Raw genomic sequence first — 15,488 nt, forward strand, 5'->3', positions numbered from 1 at the left:
CCTGTTCTCCTGATCCAGTGTTATCAAGGGAAAAGTCGAGACATCCTCGAGGGAACGAGGGGTCAGTTATTTGATCTTGGAAGGTCACTCCCAAGCCCTGACGTTGCGGTGGTTGGGTTGTTGCGGTTAGAGATCTAGTGACCTCTTCAAATCGTTGCTGCCGAGCGGCTAGCTGTTGCATTGTACGCTCACCTTCTTGAGCTTTTTCTACCAGCTGCATCATCATGCGACGGATCTCAGAGAGCTGAGCCTCCGTCTGGTTCGGAGCAGGTTGGTGCTGAGGGGTAACGAGGGCTGGGAGCCCTGGATCGATCCCATTGGAGGTTCTCGTGCTGGCTGCTCCAGCACTGTTCATCGAGATACTGTTCATCGAGATACTGTTCATCGAGATACTGTTCTTCCAGTACTGTTCATCCGAGTACTGTTCATCGGGATACTGTTCATCGGGATACTGTTCATCGGGATACTGTTCATCGGGATATTGTTCATCGAGATACTGTTCACCGAGATACTGTTCACCGAGATACTGTTCATCGGAATACTGTTCATCCAGTACTGTTCATCCGAGTACTGTTCATCGGGATACTGTTCATCGGTTAGATGAATTTGTTGTCTGATCGACTGGATTCATTCTTAAGTTGGAGTAAGGGATTCCATTGTTTCTTCCCCACAGACGGCGTCAATTGTGAGGGATTAAACTCACCTCCTGATTTTAGGTCAGGTTTATAGTTTAGGAAAGGTTAGGGAAAGATAACGCGGGCTGAATCCCGTAATAACTTGTTGAATGAACTTCGATTTGTATTGATAATGTGGTAAAAGAATGGTTACAAAAGATGTTTCTCTTGATGATTACAAAGATAGCAAAAATGCTTTAGAGTTGATATGAATAATTGTGAAAATGAATAAAGGTCGAATCGATCTTCTTTCTTGATTTGCTTTCTCTTTAAATAGCCTCAGGTCCCGCTTGATCGTAGCCAACTGGTTCCCGAGATCCCCTCCGTGATTTGAGGGATTTGTAACAGCTCCCCTTTGACCGGGTCCTGCGCCTATTTATTTGTCCACGAGCTACCTCTTTGACCGGGTCCTGCGCCTGTTTACTTGTCAACGAGCTGCCTCTTTTCCTTGACCTCTCTGATGAACATCTCCAGCTCACAGCCTCCGGATCTGACTTAGCTGTTTTTGAAGATTGAATTCATGATAGGCCTTTCGCGGCCCGTTATCATTTCTTATTGTCTATCACTAGCTAGGAGGTCATATTTGGGCCCAACATATATCTTCTCTTAGAGAGTAAGTCTTTTGCTATGTAAGATGAGTCTTGTAATTGATTACTTATATATATCCCTATCCAAAAACTCATCTTGTTTATTCCTTGTAAATTCACCCAATTAGAATTTGATTGTGTAAATAAACCTATCTGATACTGTGTATTGTATTGTGTAACAGTTGAGAGTACTGGTTAAATTTTTAGAAATTGCAAATCTCTCTCTCTCTCTCTCTCTCTCTCTCTGATATGTGCTTTGGTGGACGTTGGAAACTGGCATGCGTTGCACGTGAGGTTGCGCGTGGTATGAACGTGTGTTGAAAGACGAGTGAGTAATTTAGATTCGAATAAAAACAGACATAAAGCCAAAAGTAGAAGGGAGGGGGATATATTCGAGGCGTAAAAGCAGTGTGTCCTCCGTCGTATTATCATCACATAATAATTTCAACCAAATTTTCTCCTTCCTTGGAATTATAATAAAAAATAAAAATAATTAAATGAAATTGATATTTTCCGTCACACAGCGAATCTCCACTGCTTATATCTTCCGCTTCACTACGCATCAAAACAACTCCCCTCTGCATAAAACCCTAATCCCCCTCTCTCATTTCACCTTCTCCTCCTCTTCTCCGCCGAGCAGAGCAGCAGCAGCAGCAGCCATGGATGCCAAAGAAGCCTCCGCCACCGATCTGAAGCGTCCGAGAGAAGAGGAGGATAACGCTGCCGCCTCCATGGAGACAGAGAACGGAGATCAGACAAAGGAGCCTGCTTGTTTCTCCTCCGTGATTCCTGGCTGGTTCTCCGAGATGAGTCCCATGTGGCCAGGTCGATTCTCCTTCTTGTCTAATCTCAAAAAGGAGATCCTTTTATGATTTAAAAGCTGAGATTTTTTTTTTATATCTAATGATGATTGCAGGAGAGGCACACTCTTTGAAGGTTGAGAAGGTTTTGTTTCAAGGGAAATCAGATTATCAGGATGTCATTGTTTTCCAGGTTTTTAACACAAACACCAAAAAAGACAATAATGACTTTGTCCTAACTCTCTGTTTTTATGAAACAACACTTTATCTTTGGTTTGTGTCGTCTTTTAGTCTGCGACATATGGAAAAGTGTTGGTTTTGGATGGAGTCATCCAACTCACGGAGAGAGACGAGTGCGCTTATCAGGAGATGATCACTCATCTTCCTTTGTGCTCTATCCCTAACCCAAAGAAGGTTAATTACTTTAAACACTATTTCTTTATTACATCTATTTGGAGTGTTTAGCTAAAGACTATTGCTTTGGAGTGTAATGGAAGGTTATGAAGCTCACTTTTTTTCTTCTTCTCCGGTAAAGTAGAGTGATTAAATCATTACTTGTGGAGAAATAGAGTAAAACCAGAATTTAATCAGATATGAAAAGAAACTAGACATGAATGATTACAGTTACAGAGTGGTGATAGGAATGTCCACTAGAGAAAAAGGTAGATGATTGATTAACATTTTTTTTAGCTTTTTTGTTTTACAAACATTGATGGCCTCTTGAGAGAAAAAGGTACATTGTCACACGTTCTCTTCTGGCAAAGTTTGAGGACTCAAGTTACTTTATCGGGTAATATTAATAATAATAAGAAAGAAAAGTGTTTTTAACTAGCTTGAATGGTTATCATCATCTAGCTTGTTATTTGAGATTGCTTGAGAAAAATGTGGATACTTAAAGTTTCTTTAGGTAATTTAAACTAGTTGAGGTTATGGTTTAGGTGGATCCAGCTTAAAATGCTGTTTTTGTTTTTTTTTGCTTTTAGCCAAAGTGTATCTGATCAGTGCCCGTCTAGTTTTTCTACAGGTCTTGGTCATTGGAGGAGGAGATGGAGGTGTCCTGCGGGAGGTTGCACGCCATGCTTCTGTTGAGCATATTGATATGTGTGAGATTGATAAAATGGTGGTCGATGTGAGTACTAGTTACTTTTCCTCCATCTCTGTCTCGATGAATGCTTTGTTATCAGAGTAGATGAACGTTCAGAGGCGTGTATATTAGTTTAATTTCTTTCGACTTTCTTTGAATCTTCAGGTATCTAAGCAGTTTTTCCCTAATGTAGCAATTGGATTCGAGGATCCTCGCGTTAACCTCGTCATTGGCGATGGTACAAACTGCTGCTTTTTAACTAGAAATATTGTCATTCAAACTGATGGTTGGAGGGTTTGGTTAATGCAGGTGTTGCTTTCTTGAAGAATGCTGCTGAAGGATCATATGATGCAGTTATTGTTGACTCATCAGATCCAATTGGTACCATGAAATTTCTTCCCATTCAATGACCAGACTATCTCTTTTATGTTATGTTGAGAACAATGTGTGCTGGTGTTTGTGTGTCAGGTCCTGCAAAGGAGCTGTTTGAGAAACCCTTCTTCCAATCTGTGGCGAGAGCTCTTAGACCTGGTGGAGTTGTGTGCACTCAGGCTGAAAGCTTGTGGCTTCACATGGACATCATCGAAGACATTGTTTCCAATTGCCGTGAGATCTTCAAGGGCTCTGTGAACTACGCGTGGACCAGTGTTCCAACATACCCGAGGCATGTTTCATCACTTTTTAACATCCAATATCATTCTCTCTTTTTCTTTTTTTTGGTGATTATATATAACTTATAACCTGAATGTGTATCATCAATTCATGTACTGCAGTGGGGTGATCGGATTCATGCTCTGTTCAACTGAAGGGCCTGACGTTGACTTCAAGAACCCTGTGAACCCGATTGATGACAGCTCCAGCAAATCAAAGGGACCCTTAAAGTTTTACAACGCTGAGGTAAACAAAAACAAAAGCTCTCAATAATACCTTATTGCATGGGTCTAAACATTCAAATACAAATCAGCTTATGTTCTCACTTCATCTGTGCTTCAGATTCATTCAGCTGCGTTCTGCTTGCCTTCTTTCGCCAAGAAGGTAATAGAGTCAAAAGCCAATTGAAAAGGGAGAGAAGTCATCTGGGGGATTGTTGCATTTATCAAAATAAAACCTTTTCACAATTTTTAGAATGTTCTGGTTTGTTTCAAGCATGTTTCTGTGACACTACTGCAAGCAAATAATGGTCTTCTTTTAGCACAATAGCTCTTTACATATTACTACATTTAAGCAAGTCGTATCTACCAAGTTTATTTGCTTTAGCTTTGAAGCTGGAAACTTTAAAAAGCGTACTGCCACTTTTCCATTTATATAAAAGGCAGTACGCTTTTCTGCAAAATACTCTCAAGTAGGTTTAGCTCCTCTTCCTCAAAAACCTTGTTTTTACCAGCATGATAAAATACAACACAAGCACATTCCCAACACAAAATCAAAGCCTGCCATGTTTGGAGTATAAACATGGCATTTTTAACGCAACATCACCCAGAGGTTCCCTAGATGCCTTCGCCGTCTTCTCCTTCTTCCAAGAACGAAACACCAAACTCATGCTCCATCCTGCTATTCACTTGGTGTGAATTTTGAGCCAGATACATGAAGAGAGAACCCTGAATCAGAACCGCTATTGCATAGATGGGCACCGGTATTTGGTCAAGGAAGCCTTGGTGTTGGTGTAAGAGAGGGACAATAACTAAGCTGTTGGTCCACTTAGAGAAGAAACCGAAGAACACACAAGAAAAAAAAATGAAAATAGAGGTTGGCAAGAGGACGTAGAGAGATGTGATGATCAGACAACCTCTTAGTCTGTTCTCACCAAATAATAAAGCAGCCCCATCGTTTTTTTTCTTCAGTTCGAATATGCTGAAATGATCATGATGGTTGTAAGGAGATCTAGAAATGTAGGGGGAGAAGTAGAACAGAAACGTCTGGACCAGCCATGGAATCAAATCATTTTGTGACAAGTCCTCCCAGAAACTGTCTTGTTGGGAGAGATAAGGTGGTTTGGATAATCAGATCAGTATCAGACAAGTGCTCTTCAAAATTGATTTGTTCGGAGAGGAAGTGGGAAGTGAAAGAGACGGTTGGTTTGGAGGGAGTGCTCAAAGAAGATCAAGAAAACAAATAGTGGGAGAGAGCAGAGGAAGAATGCAAGATTAATACAAGTCATATGTAATGTTTGAATGTTCCGTCGTTAGGGTATATCACTGTAGTAAGCTTTCAAGTTTATCAACGAAAGACTTCTGATTTGGTCCTCATGCTTAAGGTCCAGATTTATAGTAGAAAATTGTTTTTGAACTATTTAAATTATTTAGCCAAACTATGAGCATTAACAATAAATTATGATGTAATGTAGAAAACTCCAAATGTAAGCAAAGCATAACGTGTGACAAAAGCAAAAAACAAATCTCTTAGGTAGCAAAAGCCTTAGCTTTTGATCCAATCTCCACATCATCCTTCTTCTCCAAAACCCTAGCTCTACAATCATAGTAGCTTACAACACAAGCCACCCATTTAACAACATTCCCAACACAAATCAAACCCACATAGATACCAGTGTACAAAACTCCATTTCCGCTTGACCTCTCACTGCATGTGGAGTATAAACACGGCATCCTCGTCACAATAGCAAATACCGAAAACATCAACATCATCAACAGATCACGTTTCTCATGTCCTCTTCCATACCAATACGAAAGAGACAGAGCATTGGTTCCATAGATGCCTCCTTTACCATCTTCTTCTTCTAAGACCGAAACAACCAAACCCATGTTCCATCCCGCGCTCCACTTGCCGAACTTGACAGCCAGAACTATGAAGACAGTACCGTGAATCAAAGCCACCACCGCGTGGAACAGCACTCCTGTATGGTAGTAGAAGTTTTTGTAATCACGTGAGAGAGAAAAAACGAATAAGTAGTTGACTGAATCTGAGAAGAAGCCAAAGAACACTGAGGTTGACAAGAGGAGGACATAGAGTGATGTGATCAGACAACCTAATAATCTCTTCCGACATATCTTGGTAGATCTCTGTACCAAACAAAGCAGCCCCAACGGTTCTTCATCCTCGGACGTGTAAGACACGGAAGACGCTGCAACGATCACGGTGGTGGTTAAGAGGTCGAGAAGGGCGTAAGGGAAAAAGTATAGCAGAGATGTCTGAATCAGCCATGGAACCAGATCATTCTCAGACAAATCTTTATGATCTTGGAGATAGAAGTAGCCGCCAAGTTCGAGTTCTTGGGAGAGGAACTGGTAAGTGAGGGAGACGGTGGTTTGGAGGGAGAGCTCGAAAAAGATCAAGAAACAAAACAGTGGGAGAGAGCAGAGGAAGAGGAAGAAAGGGAGACTGATGTTACTGAAGAGTAGTAACTTAGCAGCTCGTTTTAGTAGTTCCATGACACTTAGCTTCTCATTCATCTTGCCCTCTTTCTCAAAGAGTAGAAGAAGGGCAACCACATATCTGCTTGTTTTTTAAAGTTTAGTGGGGACATGTAAGTACCAATTAGTCTTCCATTACATTAATAATGGTCGTTGTCCACCATTGACGTTGACTTCTTGACTAAGTCACAGCGTATGTAATAGTGGTGGGGATTCATTTAGTAGATAAAGTCTATTATGCAGACGACTTCTGAGTCAAGTTGAATTATTAAACTTTCATTTTGCAAGTAAATTTAGATGTGATGAGCAAACATCTTGGCCATAGTATATGAACATTGATAGGTCAAACAACAATAAATTAACATGTAACGACTTTAACGGCTTAAACCTAGTAAACTCAAATGTAAATAGTTCTTTTATTATAAGATCGAGTAAAGCAGATGTGTGACAAAGATGTCAAATTTTACTACAAGAGGATAAAGGCAAACCACTTCTCTTAGGTAGCAAAAGCCTTAGCTTTTGATCCAATCTCCACATCACCTTTTTTCTCCAAAACCCTAGTTCTGCAATCATGGTATAACACTACACTCGCCACCCATTTGATTACATTCCCAACACAAATCAAACCGACGTAGAAACTAGTGTACAAGACTCCATTCCCACTCGAACTCTCACTGCATTTGAGGCATAAACACGGTATCCTCATCGCAAGAACGAATAACAAGAACACAAGCATCACCCAGAGGCCAGGCTTCTCGTGTCCTCTTCCATAGTAAGAAGACAGAGCCAAAGCATCTGTTCCGTAGATGCCTTGACCGTCTTCTTCTTCTTCTTCTAACACGGAAACAACCAAACCCATGTTCCACCCTGCACTCCACTTGCTGAACTTAGCCAGCAAGACTATGAAGATAGCACCGTGAAACATAGCCATCACCGAGCCGAACAAGATCCTACTTGGATTTAGATCTTCGAAGACGTTACCATTTGTTAAAAGCATGGGGGTTGGTGTGGTGGTATCGATGACAACATCTTCTTCAATACTAATGTAATAGCGGTATGTGTGGTCACCAAGTCCGATCAGAGATATTATGTACAAATAGTTCGTTGCTGCAAAGAAGAAACCGAAGAAAACAGAGGTTGACATGAGGAGGATATAGAGAGATGTGATCAGACAACCTCCTATTCTGTTCCGACATATCTCTATGGTTCTCTGAACCAACTGACTGAGCCTTAACGGTTCCTCTTCGCACCTGTAGACAAGTGAAGATGCGGAGACTATGGTAGTGGTGGTGAGGAGGTCTAAAAGGCTGTAAGGGAACAAGTAGAAGAGAAATGTCTGGAGAAGCAACGAGACCAGGTTCTTCAACAAGGCATGGTCTTGAGGAACGTTGTAGTAGTAACCCCAAAACTTGACTTTTTGAGAGAAGTATTCAGAAGCGACTAAGATAGTGGTTTGGAGGGAGAGCTCGAAGAAAATCAAGAAACAAAAGAGAGGGAGGGAGCAAAGGAAGAGGAAGAGGATGAAGTTTATGTTACTGTAGAGTAGCTTTTCTGCTCGTTTGAGTACATCAATAAATTCAAGATTCTCCTGAATCTTCATCTTCCTTTGCAGGTTTGTCTTCTTTCTCACGGAAGAAGAAGATGGGAGGTCACAGACTTTACCAGTTTGTCTTGTGTTACTAATGTAGTTGATAATGAACGTTTTCCATTGACGTCAACTTAAACGTTGACATTGACTTGGTCCACAAGTCCGGCTACAATTCATTCTCACAGAAGAAGAATATTCAATTTCATGAGTACGTAGAAAACAAAATCATGATCACACAAGACGCAACACATTGTCAAGTCTATTATACAGACAACTTCTGAGTCAAGTTGATTTTATTAAACTTTCATTTTTGTAGTTAATTTTAGATGTGAATGAGCAAACATCTTGGCCATAATATATGAACATTAATAGGTCATCAACTGACCGAGCCTTAACGGTTCCTCTTCGCACCGACAAGTGAAGATGCGGAGACTATGGTAGTGGTGGTGAAGAGACCTAAAAGCCTGTAAGGGAACAAGTAGAAAAGAAATGTCTGGAGAAGCAACGAGATCAAGTTCTTCAACAAGGCATGGTCTTGAGGAGAGGTGTAGTGGTAACCCCAAAACTTGACTTCTCGAGAGAAGTATTCAGAAGCCAGTAAGACAGTGGTTTGGAGGGAGAGCTCGAAGAAGATCAAGAAACAAAAGAGAGGGAGAGTGCAAAGGAAGAGGAAGATATCTAGGTTTAGGTTACCGCAGAGTAGCTTCCTTGCTCGTTTGGTTACATCAATGAACTCAGGATTCTCCTGAATCTTCATCTTCTTATTTCTCACAAAAGAAGAAGATGGGAGGTCACAGAGTTTAGCAGTTTGTCATTTGTTAATAAAGTAGTTGATATGCAGATAATGGTGACGTTAACTTAAACCGTTTACGTTGAATTGGTCCACAAGAAAATATGTGTGTGCATGTGATAAAATGATAAAAGAAACATGCCATTGGAAAATCAAATCATGATCACAGTAGACTCAACACCTTCCACAAGCAATACAAAATGAAGCATCCACAAAGGGTTTACATGTAGTTTTAACCATAGTATTTAACCCCAGAGAAAGATTAATAGTACCAATGGATGCGTGACAAAGATGTTGAAAACTAAAGTGATCAAGAAGTGATGTGCAAAACTATTGGCAAGCCGAGACCAAGGTTGAGGAAGGGGCAGGGTGACGAAACAACTTCGTCTTTCTCATTAGAAGCTTGGTTGCATATTGTAGTAAAGTGATGAGCAAAGAACAAGGCGATCTAATGTAACAACATGCAAAACTAGCTGATTGATGATGGTCGAGATGATGATGCAGATTTTGATGGGTTGAAGATGACAAAGCAAAAGTTGTGGAAGACTAAGATGCAGCGCAGCTGCCCTTACCAGAAATCATACCTCACAAGCAAAAAAAAAAGAATGAAAACACTTTAACCTTTTAGATATGTCACAAGAATGAGATGTATAAGAAAACTGCATTCAACCAAACACACCAGGAGCATATATATATATATATGGATGATATAAGTCAAATAAAGCATGAAAACGACCTTAGGGTTCAAGCACGCTGAAGACAGCAAGCCAACACGGTCGATACTCTCGACAGTAGTCCAGGTTAACAAGAACAAGACAGAGAGCCATTGGAGAACAGCTTCCAAAATCACAGAAAAGTCTAATAAGATGCCACTACACGACGAGTCCATGCTCAACAACCAACCCTAGAAGAACTAATAGCATAGCAAACATATCCTAACGAGCACAGCGACACTCAGTGTTCCTTCTTCTTCCGTAAGAGTCTCACACCCTGCAAGACAGTAGCGAAGAGAATATGAGCCATAGACAAAAAAAAAATCCGTATATCAAAGAACTATGATAGAGGAAGTGATGTTGCAGCTGTATACGTCAAGAAGTCCAGCCCCTAAAACGTTTTTGACATCCTCAGTTCTGATCTAAGGTAACTATAGCCTAAGAGAGGGAATGTGGTAGAGGTGAAGCCTATTGTGTCAGCTTAGATTATCTAACTTTTAGAGAGCTTCACGAAAATGATTTGGCATAGTAGATTCTACCGTTGGTTTTGGTCTCAGAGTTCTAGAGTTCAGATATATAGTGAGAGATAAGGCATAACAAACAAAATAAATCAATTTTAAATGTTATTAAGATTAAGAGACAATGCGGAAGTTGAGAATGTTTAGGTATCAAAATCATATTAAGGAAACTTTCAACTTACCCATTGGCATATGGTGAACGTCGGCCATAGGGAGAGTCTCTGCGGCGAGGAGAGTCACGTCTTGAGCCACGATACGGTGGTGGGGATCTGCTGTAGCTCCGGCGGCGAGGTGGAGGTGGACTCACACTGCGACGCCTTGGAGGAGGAGACCTTCTTCCACGAGGGCTGATGCTCCTGAACAAGATGGATTCCCAAGGAACAAAAATGCATCTCGTAAGTGCTTATAAGAACAAGTAACTCCAACAAAAGATAGAATGTTTTAAAATAGGTTGATGAGAATGTTTTAGTTAAAAACTGACCTGCGTCCATATGCATAATCAGGACTCCTACGACGGCGAGGGCTAGGGCTTCTACGCCTCCCATAGCCTCCTCGACCACCACGGCGACACTCCCTCGCAAAATGACCAGGCTCTCCACACTCATAGCACTTGGAGTCCTCAATACCACCACGACGACCACCACCACCTCCACGACCTCCCTTATCTTTGTGAGAAAGCTCCACACGCCATCCATTCTTCCCTGAAGACCATGACTCAGTTGGTAAATAAACAAAAAAAAAAGTTACAATTTTGCAAATCAAAATCAAAGAAACAAGACCCAATCCAAACATGGAGACTAAGATAGCAACTAATAAGGAGTCGAAGACTGACCATCCAAAGCTCTGATAGCATCCAAAGCATCTCTTTCATCATCGAACTCGAGGAAAGCGTAGCCTGGTGGCCTTCGAGCTACCCAAACACTGCAGATTTCATTCTCAAGCGTTAAAAAAAAAATACACTAAACCTCCAGTAAACAGAAAGTAACTAAAAGTTGTAAAAAGCTTAGAGATTTACTTGCGAAGGACGCCAAAGATTCTGAATTCATCTTCAAGTTCCCTTTCGGTGACCCGAGGGTCGAGATTCCCGACGTAAACTCTTGTCATGTTGCAAAATCAGACAAACCTGAACGAACGGACAGAACCCAGTAAAAGAGATTGTCAGTTTCATGAGACTTGCTGTGACTAGTGTCGAAGGGGAAATCGGAGTATGGTTTACCTGAGAATCGAGGGCTTGCGGCGAAGGGGGAGGATGTATTTAGGGTTCCGACTTGGGAGAGGAAAGAGAGCACGAATTTTTAGCGGACCGAAAAGTTTAATGTAATTATAATGAAAGAAGTTTACAAATTACAAGTAAACCCCTTTTCGGAAAGTATTTTCACAAGAAGTCTGATATTTCACAAAAGGAAACACCAGACCCAGACTTGGAATATTCCATTTGTGTAGTTTAATTTAGTTAGAATTTTTTTTAAAATATTCTTAGACATCTATTTTTGAAATATTTATAGAATTTACTACTTTAAATTTTTCCTTTTACATGTTTTTTTCTTTGAAATATTCTTAGACACCATGAATTTTACTTTTGAAAGAGATGCTTTACACTTGGTTATAATGATGCGATAAATTTCATGGTGTATATAAGAGAGCTAGTTTTGGTAATAAAAACTTACATCTGCAGTATTCAAATGATTTTCAAAAACATAACAAAGATGCATATCGCTAGTTCTGGTCAACAAATATTTTACCAAATCATATCATTGTACATAATATAACGAATTGAAATATACCATGGTGTTACATTTATGAGTGTGCTTGCAAACGAGCGAGAGGCCAGCAGATCGTAGAGGTCAAACCACATGTAAGATAAAGAATCCGTTGCACTCCCTTTTCTTTGTGCTAATCAAATGCAAAAGCTTCCTTTTAGCTTCTTATGTGATTTAATCTCTTCTTCTTGCTGATGCAGGGAGTAAGCAAAGGCTTTAGCCGTGGAAGAAGTCATACACCGAATGGTAGAGAATGGAAACTCACCTGACATGGTGATGTGTATAAGAGATGACAGATCAGACGGGGACATGTTTGAGAGAATATTAAGCACAGTGACAAACCCGGACCTCCCAATGCGACCAGAGATCTTTGCCTGCACACGGTGGGAAGAAAACCAAGCAAAGCCAAGTACTTCCTGGATGATGTCTCTGACGTATTGAAGCTCCTAGCAGGACTAGCTGCTGCATCGAGCAGCTCGAAGCCTGGGCATCCACAAGAATCCTCCTCCTCACATACACATGTGGCGTTTCAGAGCATCAGCTGATACCAAGAAAAGAAATGTGTCAGTTGTGTGAGTAACCAACCAAAAGCAACAGATGACTTGGAAAGATCAACAGATAACAATGGGACTTGTCGTCTGTGTGAATTATTATTTTATTTTTCCAAGCTTGGTGGGAAGGTGTATTCATCTCTTTGTATAGAATAATATCTTTTGAAGTCTCAATGATGGTTTGTATTTACACGAAACAAAGTAACCAAAAGGACAAGCTCGTTTCTCTAATTCCTTGAACAAGTGATATTATAGTATTATACTGTCACAAATTAGCAATCACATATTTTCTATCTCCCTTGGACGTTTGTTTGTTGCAACGTCTTCAATAGAGCATGCTACCAAACGGTCTAAACCATTAAAAAAAAATCTTTGGCATTAATAAAGTTGTTACGCCGACGTTCGATGGCATGACACGTGTGTCGCTCGTCTTCGTCTCTCCTTTGTTGTCTCTCTCTCTCTCTCTTCTCCCTCTTCAACCTTTTCTCCATCCTCACAAACTGTCCCTACTTCCTTTGATAACCATTTGCTCCTCACTATCGCAAGCACAGTATCCACCATTCATCCTTGCTTTTCTCTTCACATTGTTCTCTGTTTCTCTCCGTTTTTTTAAGATATGAACAAAGGGTTTTAGCTACTAATCTCTCCCGGAACCAAAGTAATGAAAAGGGACTTTCTGCTTCTGGGTATCATCATTCTCCTCCTCTCCGTTTCTGTAGCTTCAGCTCCTTCATCAGCATCACCAGCAAGTTCGTCGTCTCACTCTGTTTTTTTTCCCCGCAATGTCTTGTTTTTTTTATCTAAAGTTTCGATCTTTACGCAGAGATTGTTAGTGGGTTCATCTCAAATCACGGAACTTCCCTCATGAAATGGCTATGGTCTCTCAAAACCACCTCTAAGAAAACAGGTTTTCTAAACCACTCACTGATAAAAGTTTTGATCTTTTTCTTTTCAAATCACTGAGCTTTTCTTCTTTCTACTAATCAATCAATCAATCAGCGGTTTCTACGAAGTCGATGGTGAAATTCGAAAACGGGTATTCAGTGGAGACGGTTCTAGACGGAAGCAAACTCGGTATCGATCCTTACTCTCTCCACGTCTTGCCTAACGGCGAGCTGCTTATCCTCGATTCCGAGAATAGCAACGTTTACAAGATCTCATCTTCTCTTTCCCTTTGTAAGTTTGTTTCCACCATCAAGATTCTAACTTTTTTCCGATTTCGAAACATGGGTTTGTGTGTGTGTGTCACATTTGTTGTACTGTTTTTGATTTACCGACGTGGGTCTCAATATTTTGATGATCTGTGTTAAGGATTTTGTATACGGATGGGTCACGTGAAAAAAAGATACTATTTTTTTCTTACCTAATCGATGTACAACTGTGCACATGGACTTATCCTTAATTGTTGTATATGGCAGCAATAGAGAGGTCTTAGGTTTTTTTTTAAAAAAGGTTGAAAAAAATCAGGAGATTTTGCTGGTGCTTTTGTCGTTTCTAAGCTTTCCTTCTGTTGTTTATGATTTTAAAATGGCAGATAGCAGACCAAGGCTTGTTACTGGCTCACCTGAAGGATATCCTGGTCATGTGGACGGTAGGTTACGAGACGCGAGGTTGAATAATCCAAAGGGGCTTACTGTGGATGACAGAGGAAATATCTATGTTGCAGATACTGTGAATAATGCTATCAGGAAGATCAGTGAAGCAGGTCCTTTTTTTTCTTTCCATCTTTGCCTTTTGGACAAGTGTTGCTTGGTTTATCTCAGATAATTTGTAATGGCAGGAGTCACAACCATTGCTGGAGGGAAAGTGGTTCGTGGGGGAGGAGGTCATGTGGATGGTCCGAGTGAAGATGCAAAGTTTTCAAATGATTTCGATGTTGTGTACGTTGGAAGCAGCTGTTCTTTGCTAGTCGTTGACCGTGGAAACCGAGCCATCAGAGAGATTCAACTCCATTTTGATGACTGTGCTTATCAGTATGGAAGTGGCTTTCCTCTTGGTAAGATCTAATATTCCAATTTTTTTTGGTTTGTTATCTCTGACCTCAAATGCTTTAATTTTAAAAATATTGCAGGGATTGCAGTTCTTATAGCGGCAGGTTTCTTTGGTTACATGCTGGCTCTGTTGCAACGTAGGCTCGGTTCTATCTTTTCGCATCACACTGTAAGTGTTGCAATCGCATCCTAACATCTTAAAACATTACCATCTTCTGCTGTAACCAGAATTTCTGGCTGTTGTGTGTTTACATAGGATCAAGAGATATACAAAGCCGTTCCTGATCAAAAGCCTTTGAAACCAGTCAGACCATCTCTGATTTCAACCGGAGATGAGCAAGAGCAGCAAGAAGAAAGCTTCCTCGTGCCGTTACGAGTATTCATGTCGAATGCTTGGTTGTTTGTAGCGGAGCTGTTAAGTGGAATGTTTCCTGGTCTCAAAAAGAAGAAGACAGTCAGCTTCAGCTTCAGTGACCAAGAAACAAATCATTCTGCTTACAGCACAGCTCCATGGCCAGTTCAAGAGAGCTTTGTGATACACAACAACGACGAACCACCACCTCCCATCGAGAGCAGAAACATCACTCCCAAAAAGACTTACCCTTTCATGTCTAAAGACGCGGAGAGTACGCAACAGCTTCGTCAGAGCCGTGCCTTGTTCAGAAGCTTGGACCCTGAATTCCGAGAGGAACAGCAGCAGCAACAGAAACGTAAGCAGCAGCAGCATCACCGTAGGCATCACTCAACGATCCCACACACTCATTATGAGCGGATCAGTGAGAAGACTAATGAGATTGTGTTTGGACCGGTCCAGGAGCAAGACCAGAGGCGTGTGGCAGCAGCAGGCACTGATCAGATGAATAGTCACCAGAATCTTCATTACAGAGCAGACCAATCTGTGATTTACCCATATGGTTACTATTCCTATACATGAGAAGTTGATTAAGAGCATTGTAGCTCCGGGGTACAGGTGGGTATTTAGATTTATTGAGAGGTGACATTTTGGGGATTTGGGTATTTAGAACTTGTAAGAAAAAGTAGTAAACTTTAGTTATTATTCAGTG

General features: G+C 40.8%; 5 protein-coding genes across 7 annotated transcripts; 2 read left to right on the forward strand and 3 right to left on the reverse strand.

Annotated features, from left to right (window-relative positions):
- Positions 1-1,808: 1,808 nt before the first annotated feature.
- On the forward strand, positions 1,809-4,342 carry LOC108809148 (spermidine synthase 1). The gene is made up of 9 exons (XM_018581286.2): positions 1,809-2,086; positions 2,178-2,254; positions 2,353-2,475; positions 3,086-3,190; positions 3,311-3,383; positions 3,455-3,526; positions 3,614-3,809; positions 3,919-4,042; positions 4,139-4,342. Exons 1-9 carry the CDS (start codon positions 1,921-1,923, stop codon positions 4,202-4,204), a joined length of 1,002 nt encoding a protein of 333 aa, XP_018436788.1. The 5' UTR covers positions 1,809-1,920; the 3' UTR covers positions 4,205-4,342.
- A 1,098-nt stretch (positions 4,343-5,440) lies between these two features.
- LOC108809132 (uncharacterized) lies at positions 5,441-6,622 on the reverse strand. Of its 2 annotated transcripts, XM_018581275.2 has the most exons (2): positions 6,129-6,622; positions 5,441-5,996 (listed from the first exon to the last, which is right to left on the reverse strand). In XM_018581275.2, the coding sequence occupies exons 1-2, from the start codon at positions 6,550-6,552 to the stop codon at positions 5,545-5,547; spliced, it is 876 nt and encodes a 291-aa protein (XP_018436777.1). In that variant the 5' UTR covers positions 6,553-6,622; the 3' UTR covers positions 5,441-5,544. The 2 variants fall into 2 exon arrangements, with proteins under 2 accessions (XP_018436777.1, XP_018436769.1); XM_018581267.2 differs by having other exon boundaries at positions 5,441-6,620.
- Positions 6,623-6,677: 55 nt separating this feature from the next.
- On the reverse strand, positions 6,678-8,206 carry LOC108855274 (uncharacterized). Its single transcript, XM_018629048.2, has one exon. The coding sequence runs from the start codon at positions 8,111-8,113 to the stop codon at positions 7,010-7,012; it is 1,104 nt and encodes a 367-aa protein (XP_018484550.1). The 5' UTR covers positions 8,114-8,206; the 3' UTR covers positions 6,678-7,009.
- Positions 8,207-9,016: 810 nt separating this feature from the next.
- LOC108810847 (serine/arginine-rich splicing factor RSZ21) lies at positions 9,017-11,437 on the reverse strand. 2 transcript variants are annotated; one of them, XM_018582927.2, is made up of 6 exons: positions 11,339-11,437; positions 11,138-11,245; positions 10,955-11,043; positions 10,604-10,823; positions 10,305-10,478; positions 9,017-9,881 (listed from the first exon to the last, which is right to left on the reverse strand). In XM_018582927.2, exons 2-6 carry the CDS (start codon positions 11,224-11,226, stop codon positions 9,875-9,877), a joined length of 579 nt encoding a protein of 192 aa, XP_018438429.2. In that variant the 5' UTR covers positions 11,227-11,245; positions 11,339-11,437; the 3' UTR covers positions 9,017-9,874. The 2 variants fall into 2 exon arrangements, with proteins under 2 accessions (XP_018438429.2, XP_018438434.2); XM_018582932.2 differs by lacking the exon at positions 9,017-9,881 and having other exon boundaries at positions 10,301-10,478.
- A 1,422-nt stretch (positions 11,438-12,859) lies between these two features.
- Positions 12,860-15,485, forward strand: LOC108807661 (uncharacterized). The gene is made up of 7 exons (XM_018579926.2): positions 12,860-13,182; positions 13,257-13,340; positions 13,433-13,609; positions 13,968-14,138; positions 14,214-14,429; positions 14,505-14,593; positions 14,681-15,485. Exons 1-7 carry the CDS (start codon positions 13,095-13,097, stop codon positions 15,356-15,358), a joined length of 1,503 nt encoding a protein of 500 aa, XP_018435428.2. The 5' UTR covers positions 12,860-13,094; the 3' UTR covers positions 15,359-15,485.
- The last annotated feature ends 3 nt before the right edge of the window (positions 15,486-15,488 follow it).

This window comes from Raphanus sativus, chromosome 1, assembly GCF_000801105.2.
Source record: "Raphanus sativus cultivar WK10039 chromosome 1, ASM80110v3, whole genome shotgun sequence".
In the NCBI taxonomy this organism is placed as follows: domain Eukaryota; kingdom Viridiplantae; phylum Streptophyta; class Magnoliopsida; order Brassicales; family Brassicaceae; genus Raphanus; species Raphanus sativus.